Below are 23,231 nucleotides of genomic sequence, written 5' to 3' on the forward strand. Positions count from 1 at the left end.
ATTATGTTTGTTAAAAAGGCTGTATTAGCAATGAACATCCGTGCAAACGCTAATCTGCAGGCTGAAACCTAAATTCCTGAGCAGGGCGTGTGGGGCTGGGGTTAACCCGACCCCCTTCCCCACCCTGCCTCACGACACCCCCTCCTTACATGACGTCTCCCCACCTTATAAAGCCCTGAACACAAGAGTCTGTTTCATGTTACATGGTTCTCACCCGTTGTCTAGTTTCTGCCTGGAGAACTCCCGGGACCGGAGCTCAGGGGTCACTGTGTGTATGCACACTGCCCATTCAATTACCACCGTAACTGACACTCCTGACTCTTCACGGATTTTATGTCAGGCTGAAACGTGGTTCCCTGAAACTTTATCCACAGGCCCCAATGCTTCCCTCTGAAGCAAAGGAGAAGAGACGTGGAAAATCCATAGTCACTGGAACATTCATTTGGACCAACCAATCTCCGCCACCAAACAAACTGATTTAAAATGGCATACTGCATTATTTTCCTTTTCTTTCTTTCTTTCTTTTTTTTTTTTTTTGCTTTTTAGGGCTGCACCTGCAGCATGTGGAGGTTCCCAGGCTAGGGGTCAAGTCAGAGCTGCAGTTGCCGGCCTACACCACAGCCACAGCCACAGCCACATGGGATCTGAGCCGCCTCTGCCACCTACACCACAGCTCACGGCAACGCCGGATCCTTAACCCACGGAGTGAGGCCAGGGATCAAACCTGTGTCCTCACAGATGCCAGTCAGATTCATTAACCGCTGAACTACGACAGGAACTCTGTATTCTCACTGTTTTTTGACTCTCTTTGTTTGCAACATTTCTGTTTAAAAAAATTAAATCAATGTCCACACTTCCACATCTCGTAAGCCTCCTTTTAGGCGTGATGGCAGGAAATCTGGTTTTAAGGAATATTCTGGTTTTCCAGAGCATGCGAGGTATCTTTTAGGGCACCTCAAAAGGACATGGGAATTAGCTTCTTTTCTAGGAAGGTCGAGGGTATCCCTGCGACTTTAAGCTCCATCTGTATTGGCCCCGAAGTGTAGAATTTTGACACAGATTTTGTTCATTCCTTCAAACAACATGGATTCGCTGAGGTCCCACTGTGTGCAGTTCTAGAAAACTGTACACAGTCCAAGTGGTTCCTGCCTCACAGAACTGCCATCCTCGTGGGCGAGACAGGCCTGGAAAACACACAAACGTCCGCGGCAGGTGTGACACGTGCCGTGGGGAGCGGTGCCCGGGGGTGGGGGAGGAGCGGTGGGCGCCCCGCGGGCAGAGGGACCTGCGGGGAGGGAGGGCGGGTGACCTTCTGGCTCATCCTTCAGGCCTTGGGCTGGGTCCCGAGCGCACAAGGCATGTGTCACTGTCCCTGCAAACGGCCGGGGCTCAGTGAATGCTCTCGGATCAACTCAACTAACACGCCGTCTGTTAAAGGCTGCTGTGCCTCTCGGACCACACGGGTCCTGCCGGGGGGAGCTCAGGGCCTAGAAGTGAGATGTACGATGTGCATCAGAGGAAAGAGAAAAAAGTGCTCTCAGCGCCCCAAGGAAGGAGGGGGAGAGGGTGTGATGAGGGAAGCAGGGTTGGATCCTGCAGGCTGTGTAAGATATTTATTTATTATTTTTATTTTTTTGTCTTTCTGTCTTTTCTAGGGCCGCATCCTTGGCATGTGGAGGTTCCCAGGCTAGGGGTCTAATCGGAGCTGTAGCCACCAGCCTACGCCACAGCTCACGGTAACGCCGGATCCTTAACCCAGTGCGCGAGGCCAGGGATTGAACCCGCAACCTCATGGTTCCTAGTCGGATTCGTTAACCACGGAGTCACCACAGGAACTCCTCCATGTGTAAGATATATAACAGGTCTAGAAGGGCTAAGCAGAGCGCTTTATAGGTACTGAAATGACTTTAGGAAAACCTCAGGCATTTATTCCACCAACGGCCCTTTAGGGCAGCAGTGGTTCTAAAGGTTTGGTTTGAATTTCATGGATGGGGAAGGTGATTTTATTTTATTTTATTTTTTAAGAGTGAATAATAATTTTTTTTCATTATTGAGGTATAGTTGACTTACAGTGTTATATTAGTTTCAGGTGTACAATAGAGTGATTTGATATTTTTATTTCATTTTGTTCCATAAAAAAGTTTATAATATTATTGACTATATTCCTTGTGGTGTATATTACATCCCTGAAACTTATAACTGGTAGTTTAGACCTTGTTTTCTTTTCGTAGGTGGATTTTTTTTTTTTTTTTTTGGTCTTTTTAGGTCCGCACCTGCGGCACACAGAGGTTCCCAGGCTAGGGGTCGAAGTGGACGTGCAGCTGCCACAGCCATGCCAGATCCGAGCCACATCTATGACCTATACCACAGCTCACAGCAATGCCGGATCCTCAACCCACTGAGCAAGGCCAGGGATTGAACCTGAGTCCTCATGGATTTGTTACCTCATGGATTAGTTGGGTTTGTTACCACTGAGCCATGATGGGAACTCTATTTTTTTTTAAATTATACTTGATTTACAATGTTGTGCCAATTTCTGCTGTAGAGTACAGCAGAAATTGTGACCCAGTCATACATAAATATATACTTTCCTTTTCTCACATTATCTTCCATCATGGTCTATCCCAGGAGACTGGATAGAATTCTCTGTGCTATATAGTAGAACTTCGTTGTTTATCTATTCTAAATGTAAGAGTTTGTATCAACTAACCCCAAACTCCCAGTCCATCCCACCTAAAGAAACAAAAGACTTGTATTCTGAAAACTGTAAGACGCTGATGAAATAAACCAAAGATGACACAAACAGATGGAAAGATATGCCGTGCTCTTGGATTGGAAGCATCAGTATTGTCAAACTGACTATACTACCCAAGGCAATCTACAGATTCAGTGCAAGCTGTAACAAATTACCAATGACATTCTTTATAGAACTAGCACAACATATTTGAAAGTTTGTATGGAAACAAAAAGACTCCAAATAGCCAAAGCAATATTGAAAAACAAAAACAGAACTGGAGGAATCAGGCTTCCTGACTTCAGACCATATTACAAAACTATAGTCATCAAAAGAGTATGGCAGTGGCACAAAAACTGAACTATAGATCAGTGGAACAGGATAGAAAGCCCAGAAATAAACCCAAGCGCCTATGGTCAACTAATCCATGACCAAGGAGGCAAGAACATACAGTGGAAGAAAGTCTTTGCAGTAACTGGTGCTGGGAAACCTGGACAGCGGCATGTAAAAGAATGAAGGTGGTTTTAAAAGCTTTTGCCTGTGTGCCCTGATTTATAATATACATGTTTTGTCTTCGTTAAAACAATCTCCTTTGGTTGACTTGAAAAACACATGCTATACATTTGAATTTTTTTTGGGGGGGGTCTTTTTGCCTTTTCTTGGGCCGCTCCCACGGCATATGGAGGTTCCCAGGCTAGGGGTCCAATTGGAGCTGTAGCTGCTGGCCTACGCCAGAGCCACAGCAACGCAGGATCCGAGCTGCGTCTGCAACCTACACCACAGCTCATGGCAACGCCGGATCCTTAACCCACTGAGCAAGGGCAGGGACCGAACCCGCAACCTCATGGTTCCTAGTCGGATTCATTAACCACTGCGCCATGACGGGAACTCCACTTTTGAATTTTTAATGCTAATACGTCATCACGTTTATCTGTTTTGTGTAAGTTTTTTTTAACATTTCACTTGGAAACTGGTTGTGCTGCCAAGTGTTTGAACAGTTCTGACCCAGGAATAACATCCTCCCGGCGGGATAAGTATGATGGGGTGGGGCTGCGGACAGCCTTGCATGTGACCTGAAGGAGTGGTTTGATTTTTCTATCTGCTGGTCAACTGGTCAGCCATTCCCCTCTCCCCTGTCTTCTGCCCTGGATCTGGAGGCACAAAAGATTTAAGGCAGATAAGAAAGATCAAATGTGCACGGGTAATAAAAGGAGCTTAAAATGAGTGGAGGAGAAAAAGAGAATGATGTAAGAATAAGGACAAAAAAAATTTAAAAAGTGAGAATCCAGGAGAATGGCTGTCGGACGCAATGTGTGCTGTAAAGACCTGCCCACGTGGGCTCTGCCTTCCCTCTGAGCTCTCCGGCCGCCCCAGCACAAAGGGAGGGGACTTGATTCAGAGCACCCCTTACGAGACTGATGATTTGCAAGAACTTTCTCCCATCTCGCAGGCTGCCTTTTCATTCCGTTGATTGGTTCCTTGGCTGGGCAGAAGCTTTTTAAGTTCCGCGTAATCTCGTTTATTTATTTTTGTTTCTGTCGCCTGTGCCTTTGGTGTCATATCCAAGACACCACTGCCCAGACCAATGGCATGAAGCTGTCTCCCCTGTGTGTTCAGGCCTTGCCTGTAAGCCTTTCATCCACTTGGAGCTGATTTTTGTGTCTGGTGTAAGACACGGGTCCAGCTCATTCTGCGTGTGGGGTCCAGTTTTCCCAGCACCGCCTGCTGGAGGGACAGTCTCCCCCCCCCCCCACCGCGCTTTGGGATCCCTGGGCCTGTCCTCCAGCATCTGGAACCTGTTTTCTCCCACTTCAACACCTGCAAGCATGTTTGCGTCCAGGAACCTGTTGAAATTGTCAAGAGTTTTTTTTCACATTTTTAAAAACACTTTTGATTTTAGGAATCTTTGTTTAGCAATTGCATTACATTGTATGGCCTTCGATTTTATCCAATCGGGATTTATATATTTTAAAAAATGTATTAGTTTCTTTGTTCATCATTGCTTCTTCTTTTTTTCTTTTCTTTTCCTCCTTTTTAGGGCCACCCCCACGACATACGGAGGTTCCCAGCCTAGGGGCTGAATCGGAGGTGTAGCCGTTGGCCTATGCCACAGCCACAGCAACATCAGATCTGAGCCGCGTCTGCGACCTACACCACAGCTCACGGCACTGCTGGATCCTTAACCCACGGAGCGAGGGCAGGGATCGAACCTGTGTCCTCATGGTACCCAATCAGATTCGTTTCCGCTGAGCCACGACGGAAACGCCATTGCTTCGTATTTCTTATGTCTTCCTTTCTCTTTAAAGCCACTTTCCTATGTTTAACTCAGCCTGTCATTTTTTTCCATGGCACATGTGTGACTGGTAACTTACATACTGAGTATCCCCCAATTGCTGCCTTTTTTTTTTTTTTTTTTTTTTGTCTTTTTGCCTTTTCTAGGGCCGCTCCCGCGGCATATGGAGGTTCCCAGGCTAGGGGTCTCATCAGAGCTGTAGCCGCTGGCCTACGCCAGAGCCACAGCAACTGCAGGATCCGAGCCGCGTCTGCAACCTACACCACAGCTCACGGCAACGCCGGATCCTTAACCCACTGAGCAAGGCCAGGGATTGAACCCACCACCTCATGGTTCCTAGTTGGATTCGTTAACTACTGAGCCATGATGGAATCTCTCCCAACTACTTTTTTTCTGGCCATTTTATGTTCAGGAGCTTAGTGGGCCTGGGACTGAGAATAAAAAATCATTTTCTATCAGCAGCGTTTTATGGGCTTGTTTTGTTTCCTGGGCTGCTGTTTTGAAGCTGAGAAGTCTGACCTAATCTGAGTATTTAAAACAAAAAGAGAAAAGAAAAGGGAAAAACCTTCCTTTTCCTTTCTCCCTGTGTTCTTACATAATTTCTAACCTTCGAATTGTCAGGTTTCACTAGGAGGAACTCAGTGTAAGGCTTTCCCCTACATTCTTCTGAGACCTTCCATAGTTTTTTCCCTTGTGATGACTCAAAGTCCGGGAGCATTCCCCCCTTTTTCTACCTTGCTTTAGGTCCTCCCGTATTCTCTACAGTCAGTCTCTCTGGGACCTTTACGGGGCAGACCATGTTTCTGGAATCTATTTCTCAGACCTCTCAAGCTTTTCCTGAATTCCCACCTTCGACCACGCATGGCCTTCTGGGAAATGCTTCCGCTGGATTTTGCAGGTGACTATTTGATGATGTTCTGTTCACGCTTTTGCCCAAATAGAGACACGTCCAAGGGTGAAGGGAGGGCGCTCAACGTCATTAACCGGCTCCTCTGACCTTGGCGAGGGCTTATCTCAGGGTTTTCTTGGGGAAATGGACACACAGTCATGCCATCTATTCAACCCTTCTTTGGAACTTAAGAAAAATACACTGGCAAGCGTTTTGCCAAGTCGCCAGCAGCTGGTGCACTTCTTTTCTGCAGTGGCCTGCTCCTGGGTAACAGAGGAGACACCCCTGGGTCCTCTTTGAGGACACTGCCAGTGGGACTTACTTACTGCCGTGAGGGTTCGAACGTCCCCCCGGCTCCTCTTTCTGTGGTTCCGTCCGAGGCCTCCCTTCCCGTTTCTTCTGAGCCTCCGTGGTCTCTGGTTGGCTGTTGCCATGTGGTGGTGACAGGTCCACCCCCGGTGGTCACAGACCCTGTGATGCTGATGCACGGTCCTGGCGGGGGCAGGAGGGACAGCGGTCAGCCACTGTCCTTCATGCTTGGGGTCCTGGTCTTGGAGGCCACTGGAGGCCCAGTCCTTCTTCCCGCTCCAGCCGGCGTCCCTGCTAGGAGAGTCCACGGCCGAGTGTCTCTCTAACCGTGCAGAGCAGCTGTGGGAGCAGGGGTGGGCGTCCTCTCACTGCCCCACGCGAGACCATCGCAGTCCACCATGGCCTTCAGCTCCCAGCCTCTGCCGCCTCTGGCTGGGTCTGAATTCTGGGAAAACAAACCTTTAATTTTTTTGGTAATCACGTCTTTCACCAACACTGCTACACATCTTGGCCTTCGGCTTCCACTTTCCATGTGATGCATTTGCACCTACTTTGCAAAAATCCTTCCGTGTTCTGGTCCATCCACGGCCTCCTCCCCCGGGGCTTCCGTGTTCTGGTCCATCCATGGTCTCCTCCCCGGGGCTCAGAGGAGCCACTTATCTTTGATGTTTGGGGTCTTAGAAACGCCAGAAACGCAGGCGCCCAGGAAGATGCGGGGCAGAGAGATGACCTTTAGGAGATGGGATGACGGTCAGGAGCAGAGTGTGGGCTGGCTGGAGGCCCTGAGGGCAGACTGGCGTGTGAAGCCCTGATCGCCCCGAGTAAGGGCACAGGAGAGGAGCAGAGACGGGCTCCAGGGGCACTGTTACCGCATCCACAAGCATTATCAATTTCTAATGGACGCTTCGAGGAGCGCACGCCCAGGACCCGACCTCTGCTTTTGCAGAAGGGATGCTGGCACCAGCCCCGGCCCAGCGTAGACACCTGCCAACACTCACGCTAACCGGGAACACGTGAAGGTCCGTTTCCAGGGGCAACGTCGGTTTGGTTGTCACCAGGGTGTACGGGGGCTCTTGGCGAGGGTTTGCTTGGGGTCTGGCAGCGCCGACCGATGAGCAGGTGTCTTCTGGAGCACCTGTGTGACTTTGCTCGTGAGGTCGCCTGCTGGAGAATCCCTCTCCTTGCTCCTGGAACTGCAACCTCAGAGGGAAGAGCCCCCAACGTTCCAGGGACTGGACAGATGTGCTCACGCCCAGACACACAGGCCGGTCTCCGAGGCATTTCAAACCTCGTCCCCAACACTCACCTGGACAAACTCCCAAGGAAAACGGCAGCCCAGATCGATGTCCCGGACACCTGGACTGAGAGAGGTCTGGGGGATGCAGCAGCCCCGAGGCATCATTCGCCTCTTGTCTTCTCTCCTCCCTTCCTTCCTTTCCTTTCTTTTTGGGGGTCTCCCCAAAATGGAAGTTTCTGGGCCAGGGGTTGAATTGAAGCTGCAGCTTGCCGGCCCACACTGCATTCACAAAAACATTGGATCTGAGCCACATCTGCGACCTACACTGCTGCTCACAGCAATGCCAGACCCTGAACCCACTGAGTGAGGCCAGGGATCAAACCTGCGTCCTCAGGGAGACAATTGCTGAGCCACCCTGGGAACTCCTTGCTTTCGTCTCTTAGACATTGTGGTTGAGAATTGATTTCACGCTGCACGTGTGAAGCTAATAACAGTTTCCTCAGGGATACAGATTATTTGCTGTTACCACTGTTTACTAATGACCTACTTTATCATGCTATCATATATATTTATTTTCTTCTCGCTCCGGGGCTTGTGTACAACTGGAAGTGTTATTTGTCTTTTTGTTTTTGGTTTTTTTTTTTGTCTTTTCTAGGGCCACACCCGCAGCATAGGGAGGTTCCCAGGCTAGGGGTCTAATCAGAGCTATAGCCGCTGCCCTACACCACAGCCATGGCAACGCAGGATCCTCAACCCACAGAGCAAGACCAGGGATTGAACCCACACCCTCATGATTCCTAGTCAGATTCGTTAACCACGGAGCCACGACGGGAACTCCAGAAGCGCGTTATTTGAAATGAAGAGAGCGGCAACAGCACGTGTAACTCCTCCGTGGGTCAGATGTCGGGGACACCTGCTTGGAGCGAGTGTGGGCCAGTGTTACCCGGGGGCCACGTGGACGGGTCTGGGCCTTTCCCTTCCCCAATCCCGAAGGTGCTCGGCAGGCAGAGCCGTCCTTCAACCACGGGTTCTGGGCAACAGCCTCCCCTCGAGAGAAACTCTGTGCTGGTATCAACGGCAGCCCTTTCTGTCCCTCCAGGGTCTCCACGAATGATGCTGTTTTCTGAAGTCACGGGCTGTCATCGCTTCACGGCCCCTGACCGCGGGGCTTCAGGAAACCAGCTCCCTGTAAGATGATCTGCTCCCCTCTCTCTGCAGCACAAGGCGCGCTCAGGACGGATCTCAACCCCCCAGTACATCCCAGGTCCCACAGTTCCAGCCTGCGGGGTGTGTCCGTCTCTTCCAGGGATGACACCATCGTGACGGGTGCACGGCACGGGGGCACCCCTCCCCCCAGCTGCACGCGGCAGACGGGACCCATCACTCCAATTCTTGGTGACACACCCTCTCGCGCAGAGCCTGACTTGGCCTCAGAGTCCTTCTCATCCGCTGTGCCCCGTCCAGCGACGTCCGGTCAAGGGGAGCTGCTCTGCCAGATGACGCCTGTGTCACGCCTGAGACTCAAGGAGGGCTCAGGAGGCACAGTGGCACGCTTGAGGCCCCCAGTGAGTTAAGGTCACTGAGGACAGGATGCAGCCGGGCGGCGGCAGCGCTGGGTGACTGAAGGAGGAAAGGCACGAGGGATGATGGCACAGAGGAAAGTGCTCGAGGAAACGGGAAACCTGGCCACTGGGCACCTCTGCCCAAACTGGCTGTGGAGGCCCCAGGCAGAGGTGCCCGTGACGCCACCAGGGCTTCATCTCCACGCCTAACAGCGGGCAGCTGATGCTCTGTGCCTCTGGGCTCTGGTCACTTCCGGAACTTTCTACCTGCCCATGGGAGCCTGGATCCAGAGCGCCAGCTTGGTGGGGGTGAGGGCATCTGCCCACTTGGAAGCACAAAGGGACATTGCTTAGTTAATGTCAAGGAAGCCTCAGCGCCAGCCCTCGGACAACGAGTTCGTGCCTGGACGTCTAAGGGGCTCTCAGTGGTGGTGACAGTGACGGTGGTGGCCGCTGCGGCCACAGCAACATCAGCTGTCATCCGTTAAGCATTCGCTACGTATCAGCTGCCAGGCTGGGCCCTCTGCTCCTGCTCCTGCGGAACTTCCCCAGCTGATGAGATGGTCCTGCTTCCCCCCCGGTTTTCAGGATGAGGAGATGAGGCCGGAGCAAGCGCACTGGACAGCCCCAAGTGCAGCCCTGCCTGCCATCTGCTAAGACCAGCTGAGGGCTCCTGAGCTGGGCTGTCTGTGTCACTCGACGGTGGCAAGGGTGGTGACAACACAGCCCTGGGCACCGCTGGGGAGCAGGAACAGGAACCAGACACACTCACTCACTTCGGTGTCCGCTCGGGTCACATTTTGACGCGTGACCTCAACGTCCACACCGAGGTGCCACGGCCCGGGGGGACCCTGGAGCGGGGGCTCCGGCCACAGCAGGAGCGGTTCACGCGGACTGCATCTCTCCGCGCTCAGAACAGAGAGGAGGCCTCACGGTCTCTGGTTCCTGGACAAAGCCGCTTATGTGTTTCTTTTTAAAACTATAAAAAAAATCGCTCAAAGTAGCCAATGCCCGAGTCATACACGGGGCCCTTTTTCTGGGTGGATTAAGGTGCTTCCCAGAAACAGGAAAGACAGCATCCTGTGGACGCCCTCAGAGGAAAATCAATCCTGTTCCTGGGATTCGGTTTGAAGAGAAAAACTGAACACACAGGCCGCAGTCCCGACACTCAGCTGTTGTGAACGGGACGTCTGACTCCGTCGTCCAGGGTTGAACTCAGGGAGCAGGAGCAAAGGACGTTTCGCGGCTCCGTGAAGGGGATGAGGACTTATCCTGAGGGATGAGCTGCAAGCAGGATTCCTGGCGACAACTGACACCGGAGCTGAATTCCTCCTCGAACGTGTCAGACGTCCGCCGTCATAGCTGTCGTCCAGAACCGAGGTCTGGGTCGAGGGCTTTCCTCAGAGGCGCCTCTCGTTCCTTCGAGAATGTGGCCAAACCATTCACAAATGTCTAACGGGCTGCCCTTCACTTTGTGTCCCGCAAGACAACAACGGGGGAGTTTTCTGTCCTCTTTTTTTATTGTTTCGGCCGTGCTTGTGGCACGTGCAAGTTCCTGGGCCAGGGACGGAACCCACGCCACAGCTGTGACCTATGCTGGATCCTTAACCTCCTGTCCCCTGTTTTTCATTTGGGAAGGTGATTCGGGTCTCAGAAGGGAGGCGTTGTGGCTGTGGGTTGAGCTGTGTCCCCGAAGTCCTAACCCTCAGTGCCTGTGCCCGAGGCCTTATGGGAAGTAAGGCCTTTGTAAACGTATCCCTGTTAAGACGAGGATTAGGGTGGGGACCCCAGGACTGGTGTCCTTAAGGGGAGAGGGTCTCTGGACATGGCCACAGGGAGTTGCACCTACAGCCAGGCCAGGACAGGGTCACTGGCGGTGCCAGGAGCCGAGAGCGCATGGAGCAGAGTCCCCCAGCATCATTGCCCTTCACACGCCACCTGCTTCCAGACTTCGCCCCCAGGCCTGGGAGAGGGTACACGTCTGTGGCTCTAGGACACACACTTGGTGGTCATTTGTTGCAGTGACCCAGGAAAATCATTCAGAGAGTGAGTGCTTTTCTCTTTAAGGAAGAGACTGGGCTTTCCCAGGATGGAAGGTGTCCTCGCAGGGGTGACCGGGTGACCCCGGAGGGTCCCGCCCGTGGATCTGAGCGTGAACCCACAGCCCCGTCCATGCTGCCTGGGCGAGCTCACTACTGTTGGTCCAACCCCCACTCCCCCTGCAGGAGAGGATCAAATCCACCCTAGTCTGAGAAGAACTATCGAGAAGGGCCATCAGGCAGAGGCAAAACCGGGGGGTTGAGGGGCTCCAGAGAGATCGGCGTGTGATCAGACCATAAACACAAGGCTTCAGAAACGGGAATGTGAACGTCAAGGAATCAAGAGTGCCGTTTTCAAACTGCAGGAAGCTGGACATATGTGAGATAGTTCTATGACCTATTTCGTTTCTTTTCTTTTGTTTGTCTTTTCAGGTTCCCAGGCTAGGGGTCTAATCAGAGCTGTAACTGCTGGCCTAAGCCAGAGTCACAGCAACGCCGGATCCAAGCCTCATATGCGACCTACATCACAGCCACAGCAACACCAGATCCGAGCTGCATCTGTGACCTACACTGCAGGCCACGGCAACACCAGGTCCTGAACCCACAACCTCGAACCCGCAACCTCACGGTTCCTAGTCAGATTCGTTAACCACTGAGCCACGACGGGAACTCCATATGACCTGTCTCTCAAAGGTCATCGCGAAGGCCAATGAAGCAGGTAAACCGAAAGCTTACCGTACATCTTGGAATATACATGATTTCCTTATAAAATGCTTTATCCTAACATCGCCTTTGGGTGCAGCTGGCTGCACGGCCGGACCCTAGAGAAGAGGGCTTGTGTGTGCTTTCCTTAAGGTGAGGCAACAGCCTCAAAACTTAACTAGGTTTTTAACGATTCAGATACTCCTACGGTGGAAATTCCAAGATCAATTAAGACCTAAGTTTCTCAGTAAAGTGGAGCTGGAGACGGGAATCCTAGCAGAAGACCTCTGAGATCCAGCCTTCGGACCCCAAGCACCTGCTCCGTCACTGCTGGAACGTGTGTGGGAAGGACGTCCCAGCCCTTCCGAGGCTCAGCTCACGGTGGCCTCAGGGGCTGGGTCATGTCTGTGACCTGGGACAACTGTGCTTCCGTTTCCTGCACGTGGACAACTGAGAAACCATGCGGTCACTTGAAACACCTGCAGACCACCTCACCTGCAGCTTCAGAGAGAAAAAGCCGGGACGCGTGGCTGGGACGTAGACGTAAAGAGAAATGTCACCCCCATAGGATGGAAAGGCAGCAGGAGGGCGGGGATCTGCACACGCGCCTCCCAACCCGCTGTCCAAATGCGCCCAACGCGGGCGCCGCTGTGAAATCTGCCACCGACTCGGGATCCCAGGGTCGTGGGTCTCCTGGGAGAACCTCCGATTCTAACCCGGGGCTGGGGCTCTGTGGAAACCAGACGACTGGAGGCTGCCGTCCTCGGAGTGAGGCCGTCGGACAAAACTCCCTGCACGGGACTCGGCAGGGAGCCCCTGACCCAGAGGGAGGCAGTTAGGAGGCTGGACTCCTGATCAGTGAACGCAGGCAAGATCCCAGCAGCTAGATCCCCACACGTGCCCGAGGCCCCGGCTCACGCTGGGCCTCATGTTTCCACCTACGTCTGGGAGACGCCGTCTGCCACAGCTCTTCCTTGGGGGCGCTTCCGTCACCTTCCCCATGGAGTGACCTACCAAGGCTGTCGCAGACACAGGACGGAGAGGTTCCTCATCGTTCCCCGGGGACCAGAGGACCAGACTGCTGCTGGGTGGCCACTCAGCGCCGGTGGCGGAGTTTCATTCCTCGGGAGGATGGCAGGAGATCCGGCTCTTCTTGGAGACGTATTTTTTTTTTTTTTTGTCTTTTTGCTATTTCTTGGGCCGCGCCCGCGGCATATAGAGGTTCCCAGGCTAGGGGTCGAATCGGAGCTGTAGCCACCGGCCTACGCCAGAGCCACAGCAACGCAGGGTCCGAGCCATGTCTGCGACCTACACCACAGTTCAGGGCAACACCGGATCATTAACCCACTGAGCAAGGGCAGGGACCGAACCCGCAACCTTATGGTTCCTAGTCGGATTTGTTACCCACTGCGCCACAATGGGAACTCCTTGGAGACGTATCTTGTCACAACTATGTTTACTATTTTTTACCTTTCCGTGGGTTCCTATCTTTTCTGTTCAAGATTCTTTTTTTAGGGCCACACATGTAGCACATGGAAGTTCCCAGACTAGGGGTCGAATTGGAGCTGCAGCTGCTGGCCGACACCACAGCCCCAGCAACGCGGGATCTGAGCTGTGTCTGCAACCTACACCACAGCTCATGGCCACGCCGGATCCTTAACTCACTGAGCAAAGCCGGGGCTCGAACCTGCAACCTCATGGACACTCTCTTGGGCTCTTAACACGCTGAGCCACAACAGGAACTCCCTATTTTCAAGATGTGAAGAGAAGGGGCAGAGCTATTTGTGTCCGTTATGGGACGTGGGCTACTGCTTTGTATACGCTGACTGCTGTGATCAAGGACCTTCTGAAGCTTAGGACAAATTATCCACGAACTGGGTTGTAGAAAAAGGATTCATTTTCCTGTCTAAATCTTTTCCATCAATCCTTACACATGCTTAGGAATCTCAGCAATTGTGTTGTTTCTGTTGGTGTAGGGGGCGTGGGTTCGTCAGCTCTAGATTGGTGGTTTTTTTATGGGAAAAGGAGGTGAACGCTGGCATTAAGGGGCCCAGAGCCTAGAAAGCACCTGCCACACATGACCCAGCCCTTTGTCAGAGGTGGCACACCCCAGAGGCAAGAGACCGCAGGTCGGGACACTGCTCCCGTGAGCCCCATCCTGGGCCAGAAGGGCCGGCCTGTCCTGGGGTCCCGGCGTCAGTTTAGGACGAGGCGTGCGGCAGGTGGGGGCGGGAACTCACCTTCGCACTTGAGCAGGAAGAAGTCGGCGCCGGGGCTGAAGGAAGCGCTGAAGTAGGAGCAGTTCTCCACCAGGTCGCAGGAGAGGCACTGGCGGTTGAAGTTGCCCACCGTGCTGGCGCTGCGGGGACAGGAGCGCGAGGTCACGGGGGTGAGGCCACGGGTCCTGCTCCCTCCTCTCTCCTCCCGCGGTGTCCTGGGGGCACCTGCCTCGTTCCTGTCTCCCTGAGGGGGCATCATCATGGCCTGGCTCTGCTGCCACCTGCCCTGGAGCGTCCCTATTGCCAGAGCCCCGGGCACGGCTGCTACCTGGGAGTCGCAGGGAAGAGGGCATGTGGCACCATTGCTGGCAGTTCCCCTCCCGCGCCGACGGCCAGCCCCTGGGGAGCAAGTGCGTGCTGGGACTCTGAGCCCCTCAGAGCGCCCGCCACCGGGCCAGGAGCAGGAGGACCCCAGCAGCAGTGGCTGAGTTGAGCTTCGGCTGCTTCCAGAGCCGGGGGGGGTGGGGGGGGGCTTCTCCCTGGGTGGCCAAGGACAGGGGGACCTCCTTGAGGTGTCTGCTGGGGCCACTCTGGTCAAGCACAATTTCACATCAGGAAGCCTACAGCCTGTTTCCAGAAGCTAAAGGCCAGAAGCTAGTGACCCTGGAAGAAGTCCTGCCCAGAGTGCCTGGTGCGGGGTGGGGTTGAATCTGCAGCGCGTGCACGAGTGAAGCTGTTCCAGGGGCAGAGAGGCTGGCTCCTAAGAGACAAGTCCGAGGGGCATGGAGGTGGCCTGCCTCGGCCACCTTTGCTAAATTGGTGACGGGACACCTGGGAGGCGTTCTGGTGCACAAGCTGGGATGACTGTCCCCAGACACAAACCCGGGACCACATGGATCCCCAAGCTTCCTCCGCCTTGGAGAACCCTTCATGCAGCCCTTGCTCTCGGCACAGGGACCCACGGCCCGGGTGGGGGGGGCTTCTCTGGCCCCCCAGTAGTGGGGGAGGGGACCAGCCTCGGCCCGTTCAGACCCCGAGGTCCATGCACAGTGGAGTCCTCTCGGGTGGCCCCGTGCACGTGGCAGGCCCAGCAGCCGCCCCCTCGTCGCAGGGACCATCAGGAGGAAAGCTTGCCCTGTGCCCACCCGCACTTCACCAGCACAAAGCTCCCAGGGCGAATCCCGCCTCAGAACCCAAACCTTCCCTGACGAGGGCAGTAACGGAGGGGGCAGGTGACAGGATCTGTGCTGGAGAGGGGACAGACCCTGCCTCCTTTGAGGCTTTGGAGCTGGACCAACGTCCCACATGGAGTGAGCCGGGGTAGGGCCTGCCTCCACCCCAGTCCCCCCCGCAGGTTCCCGAACCCGACTCCTGTCTATTAAAACCCAGCCGAGGGTAATCCCGCCAAGGTAAAATTTGATTTAAAGTGAAAAAAAGATTGTTACAGATCCAGCACTTATCCAGAGGGAAAAAGAGGGAGGGGAAATCACCATTTGACAAAAGCAGAAAAACATAACGAACCTTCAAATTTCAGAGCCTCGGCACAGTCTCGTGTCTCTTTAGGGCCGCACCTGCAGCTATGGAAGTTCCCGGACGAGGGGTCCAATTGGAGCGGCAGCTGCCTGTCTACACCACAGCCGCAGCAACGCCAAATCTGAGCCCCATCTGTGACCTACGCAGCTTGTGGCAACGCCGGATCCTTAACCCACTGAGCAAGGCCAGGGATTGAACCTGCCTCCTCATGGATATTAGTTGGGTTCTTGACCCTCTGAGCCACAACAGGAACTTCAAGCCTAAGCATTTTTTGTTATTTCTCCCCAGATTTCAAAGCTACTCTTTGATGGGGCTTTTCTTTGCCGACTCCCCATGTCGGCCTTGGTGGGAGACTGCTCTGTGTGTGTGTGTGTGTGTGTGTGTGTGTAAAACGTACCTGTAGAGCTGGCGTCTCCTGGGCATGTCCTCCGTGCTCAGGAAGTAGCTGCAAAGACCAGCAGGTGCACAGGAGTCAGTTGGCATTGGGGCAGGTTTGGGTTTCCCGCGCAGGCCCTGCCTCTGCTGACCTCCCGGGAATGTGTAAAGTTCAGGGGCCACAGTGAGCAATTTTTCCCCTGGGGTCGGCTACACGCGGGTGGGCTAGGGGCGGCCACGCACCTGCAGGCTGAGGGACACGTCCCGGCTGACCTCCACTGGCCCAGGTGTGCCCGAATCGCCCCAGGGGGTGAAGATGCTGGGTGCACACCTGGGCTGGGGTGCGTTTCTTCACAGGATTAAGCTTCTGGGGGGTTAGGACGGAGAACACTCACTCCAACCCAGACACAGGCTGCTTCCATCCCTGGGGCTGGCTGATGTGCAGCGGGGACCCGCAGGTGGGGAGCTGGCTCTGGCCCAGGACCGGGAGGCTGACCAGCATCCTGCCTGGACCCCCAGTTGTCTGAGCTAAATCCCAGCTCCTCCGGATACTGGCCGACCAGCCTGCCCTAAGTGACTTCACTTCTTTCTGCCTCCTTGTCCTTGAAACGGGGAAGCAATGAACCTGCGACACGGGGCTGCCGTGTTGAGTGAGGCGACCCACTCAGCGTGCCTGGGACCCACACAGGCTCAGCAACCCGCCTGGCCCATCTCAGCCCCAAGCCTGGGGCCTGGGGACTTGGGACGTGGGGCTGTCGGCAGGAATCTAAGACAGACTTTCAGGGAGAAACCAGGACGTCGTGGGGAAGGGGAGGCCCGCGCCCCGCTCTGCCCTGGGCCCGTGCCCGGCGCTCACTCACATCTTACTGCGCTTCTCGTCGTAGGCCAGGATTGTGGTCACGTCCCAGTCCCCGGACGTGATGGACTGTATGTTGTCGTTGCTGCTGTTGGGCTGCAACACAGACAGGACACGGCTGGACCCCAGCCTCGCTTCTCAGCCCCGGGCCCTCGGCGCCAGGTGGCGCGCAAGGGAGGCGCCTGTCTGGGGGCGGGGTGCACCTGCCCCGCGCCCCCGCCTGGCCTGGGCACCACCCCCGGGCTGAGCCCGCCCCTCCTTGGAGGATGGGCAGTGGAGGGACAGTGGGTGACCGGCCGGCACCTCGACTGTCGGCACCGCCCATGCGAGCTCCCCGTCTTAGGAGCCTGTGCTCCCTCCGAGGGCTGCTGATGCTGTGCCTTTAAATCTGTAAATTGAATCCCTGGGTCTTTCCTACAAGGGTGGGAGGCAAGAAAGAGGGAACATGGGGGACGTGGTGAGACGGGGAAGGAAACAGACGGAATAAAGGAAGGGAGGGAGGGAAGGAGAGAGGGAGGAGAGAGCACCCCGGCTCTTCCTCACTCGGCCGTTATGCCCACGAGGCCCTTTTACCACGTGTCGCCCATTTGCACACTGCTGCTCCCTAAGCGCCCCCCACACCCCGCCCCAGGAGAATGATCATGACAGAAGGAGAAAGACGTCACTGTCTGGACAGGAGCGTGGTGACATGCGAGGCTGTGACCCGCAGCCGGGTTCTGAGAGCAGGTGCCTCTAGAGCAGACGGGACGCAGCTGGTGTCAACCCAGGCAGAAGGCCCGAGGCTCACACTGGGGGCACAGGGACCCAGAAATGGTGTCAGGAGAAGGGAGAGCCTGGGGGGGGGGGTGCAGGGCCAGATGGGAAAGCTGGGCGCACAGGGCATTCTGCAGGGCGGGGGGCCCTCTTGGTGGGTGGGTGGGGGCCTGCTTCCTGCCAGGTGTCTAAGGGGGACTCAGCAGATACCGATCCTGGGGGTGAACCCGGGAGGGGCTGAATGAAAAAAACCGCTCAGCATCTTCCGTCTTGAACAAAGTGATTCCAAATAAGAAAAGGCAGAAATTGGGGCCCGAGCACACAGGCCCCAGTAGTACAGAGCAGAACGGCAGCCGGTCCCAGACCTTCTGCCAGCCCTGCAATTCAGCCGACTGCAAACCACATCAGCATCCAAGCCTCCACGTCCCCGTGACCCCTGTCACCGCGTCACAGCGGGCTTCTGTTCCTGCCCCACCAAAGCTGCCCTGTGGCGGACGTTCCTGGCACCTCTCTTCTGAGGCTGCCTTTGGGGTCTTATCGTGACTCGGAATCCTCCACTTTATATCCATGGAATATTTTGATAACTCTCTCTTTTATGGCCGCACCCTCGCATATGGAAGTTCCCACGCCAGGGGTTGAATCTGAGTTGCAGCTGTGACTTAAGCCGCAGCCGTGGCAACACCAGGTCCTTAACCCACCGCGCCAGGCAGGTATGGAACCCATGACTCGGCCATGACCTGAAGCGCTGCAGTCAGGTTCTTAACCCATGGCACCGTAGCGGGAACTCTGGTAATGTTTGTAAAATAACGTTTTATTAACACGCCCTGATCCCACACAGCTTTAACTGCTTCAACACGGAGCCCACAGCAGGGGCGGGGGTGGTGCTACTGGGAGTCCTTGGTCCCTCCCCTGCCTCCTGGGGGCAGGGCCCCCCGCCAAGCGCAGCCCTGGGGTAGCTGCTGGTGGGGTGGGCACGCTCCAGGCGGCCGCTGTGCAGGTGCGGGCACTCGCCAGGCTGCATGGTGCACATGCACGTATACTGACTGCTCACTCCCCTGCTCAGTGGTGCTCTGCCCTCGTCCCACCAGAGGTGACAGTGCAGCCGCAGCACAGGGCAGGGCAGTGCGCGAGCCTAACCGCGAGGCGGGGGCACCCTGCACCCGAGGGGGAGGCCGGCCTGGCAGGGTGGGCAAACCATCCTCTACACGCATCCTCGGGCTCACACCCAACGGTGCACCTGGACTGCCTCTGACGCTGTCTGAAGCCGCTTAATATCTGCGATTAATATCAGGAGGGGCAAACTCGAGCCTCTGCCTGGTCAGAACAGCGGGCTCCCGAGCGCCCCGTTAGGCCCCGCCTGGGGACCCCCTTTGGGGTTTGGGGAGTGGATTTATTTTGGGGACCTTGGAGATGCCAAGACACCCCCGGGGGGGGGCGACACCCACGCGGTAGAACCGGCAGCGGGACGTACCTGGGACGAGGACACGGTGATGTGGTAGAACTTGCCTTGTCCCCCCTGGGGGATGGCTCGGACGAAGAAGAACGTCCGGCCGTCCTTGGAGAACAGCGGCTCTTCATTCTGGGGACAAAAGCCACCAGTTAGGTCTCTATCGTGCTTCATGTGGTTTCCGTGTCATTTCCAGGGAGACGCAGCTGAAAGGGGGGATGCTGCGTGGGGATCATGAGGGAGGGTCCCTTTCCCAAGAGAACAATGAGGGGTTCAGGGGCGACAGCCTGAGCAGAGGCGCACAGGCGTCCCCCAGGGACACAGCTCCAAGCAGAGCCCAACAGGCGCTCCGTGCTGGGAGCGTGCTGGGCTGATCCTGGATCCCGCTGATCCAGGCACGTGGAATCCAGGTACCCTGTAAAATTCTCCAGGGGCATTCTTTTTAAAAACCACTTAAAAATATTGAAGGGGAGTTCCCGTCGTGGCACAGTGGTTAATGAACCTGACTAAGAACCATGAGGTTGTGGGTTTGATCCCCGGCTTCGATCGGTGGGCTAAGGATCCAGTGTCGCCGTGAGCTGTGGTGCAGATTGCAGACGTGGCTCGAATCCTGCGTTGCTGTGGCTGTGGTGTAGGCTGGCGGCTGCAGCTCCTATTGGACCCCTAGCCTGGGAACCTCCATATGCGGTGGGTGCGGCCCTAAAAAGACAAAAAAATAAAAATTAAAAAATTAAAAAATTGAAGTATCTTCAATCTCCAATGTTGTGTTAGTTTCACGTGTACAGCAAAGTGATGCACTGAAACCGTATCTATTCCTTTCCAGATTCATTTCCCTTATAGGTTATTATATTGAATATAGTTCCTTGTCTAAACAGCAGGCCTTGTATGTTTTATACAAGGCCTACTATGTTTTAATAGTGCGTATTTCTTAATCCCAAGCTCCTCATTTTTCTCCCCCTCCTTCCCTCTGGTAACCACAAATTTGCTGTACATGTGCGTTCTCTGTGCATCTACTTCTGTTTGGAAATAGGTTCATTTCTATCATCAGGGGCATTCAGCATCCATCATAAAGAGAAGAATTCTGATTTATCACAAGCCTGATTTTGCCTACAAAAGCCTGCTCTTCTTTCAATCCTGCCTTTTGTTCTTTTGATAAAATCCATCTCATACCGAGCAGCCCACCAAGGAGGCAAGAGAACAAAACACAAGCGAACAGGGACGGACTCGGTAGGTTCTGAGATGCAGGTGGGAGGATGCAGTCCCCCCCCCCGCCCGGACGCCTATGCTCATTGCAGGGTGTCTAGAGGAAATCTCCCACGGGGCCCTCCCTCGATGGCACCTTTGCTTGGATCTATGGTCACTCTTCCCCTGGAAACAAAACCAGCACTCCCAGTTTTCCCCAGAGGGAAGAATTCCTGGGGGCATTTCAAGCCAGCACCTGCTGCGTGTTACCGCATCTGGCGCCTCCCGCCCCATCCCAAAGGTGCAGCAGCCACTGTATCCACACACCCCCCACCCCGCCCCGGCAGTTGGGCCCCGTGGGTTGGCGGTCGCCTTGTTAGCAGAAAGGGATGGGCAGAAAGGGACTTGGTCGCAGCGGGTGGCGTCGCAGCCTCGCTGCAGCTCCAGCTTGAAAGTTCCCATCCGTGAGCACCAATTTGTCGGCGACGATATGCATTTTCCGACTCCAGGAGCTCCACGCAAAGGCGGCCGAGAGCAAATGGTAAATAAACCCCAGCTGGCACGAGGAAAAGTCATTTCCCGGCGGTGAGTGAGCACATGCAAATCGGACAGGCCCAGAGAAATAAACCGACGGGTGATTAAAGTGACATTTAATCTTCATGAATATTTGCAGGAAAATGAAACCTGTAATCTGCAAATATTTAGTTTTTCTATTTCGAGTCGGGAGCATGGTATTTAAAAATTGAGGAAATGGAAAACGCAGGGGCAAATCTGGCTTTTGAAAAGTGCTTTTTATTTGCCCACTGTGGGATGGGCATCGCAATATTGCTTCAGTGTCCTGGGGACGGGTTCGCACTTCTGGCAGAGAAAGATGCTCTGAGCGAATGCAATAAATAATTAATTCTGGCCAGAAGTATTGTTTTTACACCGAGAAGGCCTCCGGCATCGAAATGTCATCTTTACGCGGATCCTGGGGACATTCCAGGGCGAGAGTCTTCTTCGACCCCCCCAGAGACGCGGTTTCTCGTGCCGTAGACGGATTTTTCGAGGAAAAGTGCAAGACTTTTGATGAGGAGACCTGGGTCTTGATCCTGGTTCTGAGCTCGTGGCTTCGAGGGGCCGTGTTTCTGACGTCCTGCACCCCAGACACTTGCCGTTCCCGCCAGCGCCCGGTCCCTCCACCTCCAGGCACAGCTCATCCAAGAAAATGAGTCCTTTTCACTGGCGAGGCTCTTCGTGAGTGACTTTGACCCTTTCTGCCGATTCTTGCCGTGGATCAGACATGTTCGTCTTGTCTGATTCTCCCTGCCTGAATTCTGCAATCACGAAACCAAAATTCTGCTTAAAGAAGAAAGACTGGCAGAAGCTGACCTGGGGGAGGGAGTCTTCAAAACACGAAGACGGGCTCTGGGCTCTGGGTTCTGCCCCAAATGGCCACGGGCCTGCAGGGCCCCTAGGGGACCTGGTCCAGGATGGACTCTGAAGGTCACGGCAGCCGTGACGGGGTGTGTGTGTGTGAGTGTGTGTTTACATGTGTGTCTATGGGAGAGTGTGTGTGTGTGTGTGTGAGTGTATGGGTGCCTGTATGTGTGTATATATGAGGGTGTGTGTGTGTGTGTGAGGGAGTATGTGAGTGTGTTTGTGTGTGTGCACGTGTGTGTATGTGGGGGGGGGCCTGTACCCCAGGATACCCTGAGCAGAGAGGGAGCTCGCTGGGTGAGGAACTCCCTTCTCAGCGGCTGGAGGGGGGTCCTTGAGGGGGTCTTGCCCTCCTTCCGCTGGCCTCGCCCTCTCAGCAGCACTACTCACAACAGCCAAAAGGCAGAACAACCCACGCCACCCGCAGATGAACAAGCTGCGGTCCGTCCGTCGACGCCGTGGCGCGCGCGTGGCTGATGTGCGCTCAGCGGAAGCGGCGGATCCCTGCTGGGAAAGCCACAAAGCCGAGCAGGTTCCTGGGACGACCCACCCATGGGGAGTTCAACACACGACCATGGAGAGAAGGTTTCGTCCTGACCCTTTCATCTCAATCTCCTCGGCATTTTGTCTGCTTCTAAGAGGAACTGCACCTGCTTGCTGCTTTGGGCACCGGAGCTCGTGGTGCTGGTCCAGGCATTCTCAGACCTCCATGCAAGCCCCCAGCGAATACTCGAAGACGCCCCTGGGCTCTCGTTCCTGGCATTTCCCAGCATGGCCTTGGCCTCCACCTTGGACGCAGGAAGACGGACGTGGGCATGGTGGGCAGGCCTCCTTGCATCAGGCTGGCACAGAGCAGGAGAAGGACAGATTTAAAAGCGCCATTTATGAGGCCACCACCCCTGGGATAACTGGCGGAAGGCGGGGCCAGCTCGCTCATTCCACAGATGACGACGCGCACCCCGAGCTGCTGGAATGTTCTTGGCCAGCCCCTGCTGAGCGCTGCGCCGTTCAGCTTTAATTATTTTCCGTAAACGGAGTCTGTCCTGTCCACGAAGAGGCACCCCTCTGCCATCATTCTCGGACGCGAATCTGATTTAAATTTTCCCCCAGAATTTCTGGACAATTTTCATCCCATCAGGACAAGATGGGAAGCTTCCCAAACTTTCCACCTGTGCTTTCGAACATTGAGGTGCAGAAAGAGAAGGAAAGAACTGAAGGGAAAAAGGCCCGTGCCGAGGGTTTTTTTTTTCGTGGAGGTTGAATTTTTTTGTCTGAGTGATTTCCTGCAGGCCTCCCTGACCTCCCCTGACCTCCAGTTCCTAAAGCCTGTTTCACGTGTATCTCGTATCTGAGTCCAGGATGGGAAATCCAGATACGGTCCTGAAGTCTGGTCCCCGGGAAGACTCAAGGTGACCCGCTCTCAGAGGGGACATCGTGAACCCACGCCAGGAAAAACAGGAACATCAGCCGCATTTCTATTCTCTTTGACCAAAGTAGGTTCAGCAGAGGCAATCGTTTTTGGACTCACACTTTCTTTTCTTTTCTTTTCCTTTTTGCCACACTCAAAGCATTCGGAAGTTCCCAGGCCAGAGATGGAACCTACGCCATAGCAGCAACCTGAGCTGCAACAGTGACAATGTCAGATCCTTAACCTACCGTGCCACCAGGGAACTCCCGGACTC

General features: G+C 54.7%; 1 protein-coding gene across 9 annotated transcripts in view; it reads right to left on the reverse strand.

Annotated features, from left to right (window-relative positions):
* Positions 1 to 23,231, reverse strand: part of DPP6 (dipeptidyl peptidase like 6) — a 1,001,611-nt gene that overhangs the window by 47,873 nt on the left and 930,507 nt on the right. For all 9 annotated transcript variants that reach the window (XM_085005071.1, XM_085005073.1, XM_021079151.2 and 6 more), the window contains 4 exons: positions 18,973 to 19,080; positions 16,753 to 16,844; positions 15,915 to 15,962; positions 14,006 to 14,124 (listed from right to left, as the gene is read on the reverse strand). In XM_085005071.1, coding sequence (XP_084861197.1) covers positions 14,006 to 14,124; positions 15,915 to 15,962; positions 16,753 to 16,844; positions 18,973 to 19,080 — 367 coding nt within the window. The remainder of the gene's footprint in view (positions 1 to 14,005; positions 14,125 to 15,914; positions 15,963 to 16,752; positions 16,845 to 18,972; positions 19,081 to 23,231) is intronic.

The sequence above is a fragment of the Sus scrofa genome, chromosome 18, assembly GCF_054392235.1.
Source record: "Sus scrofa isolate SSC_HxYL_T2T_F1_AM1 chromosome 18, Sscrofa_HxYL_maternal_Yorkshire_Landrace_v2.0, whole genome shotgun sequence".
Taxonomy (NCBI): Eukaryota; Metazoa; Chordata; class Mammalia; order Artiodactyla; family Suidae; genus Sus; species Sus scrofa.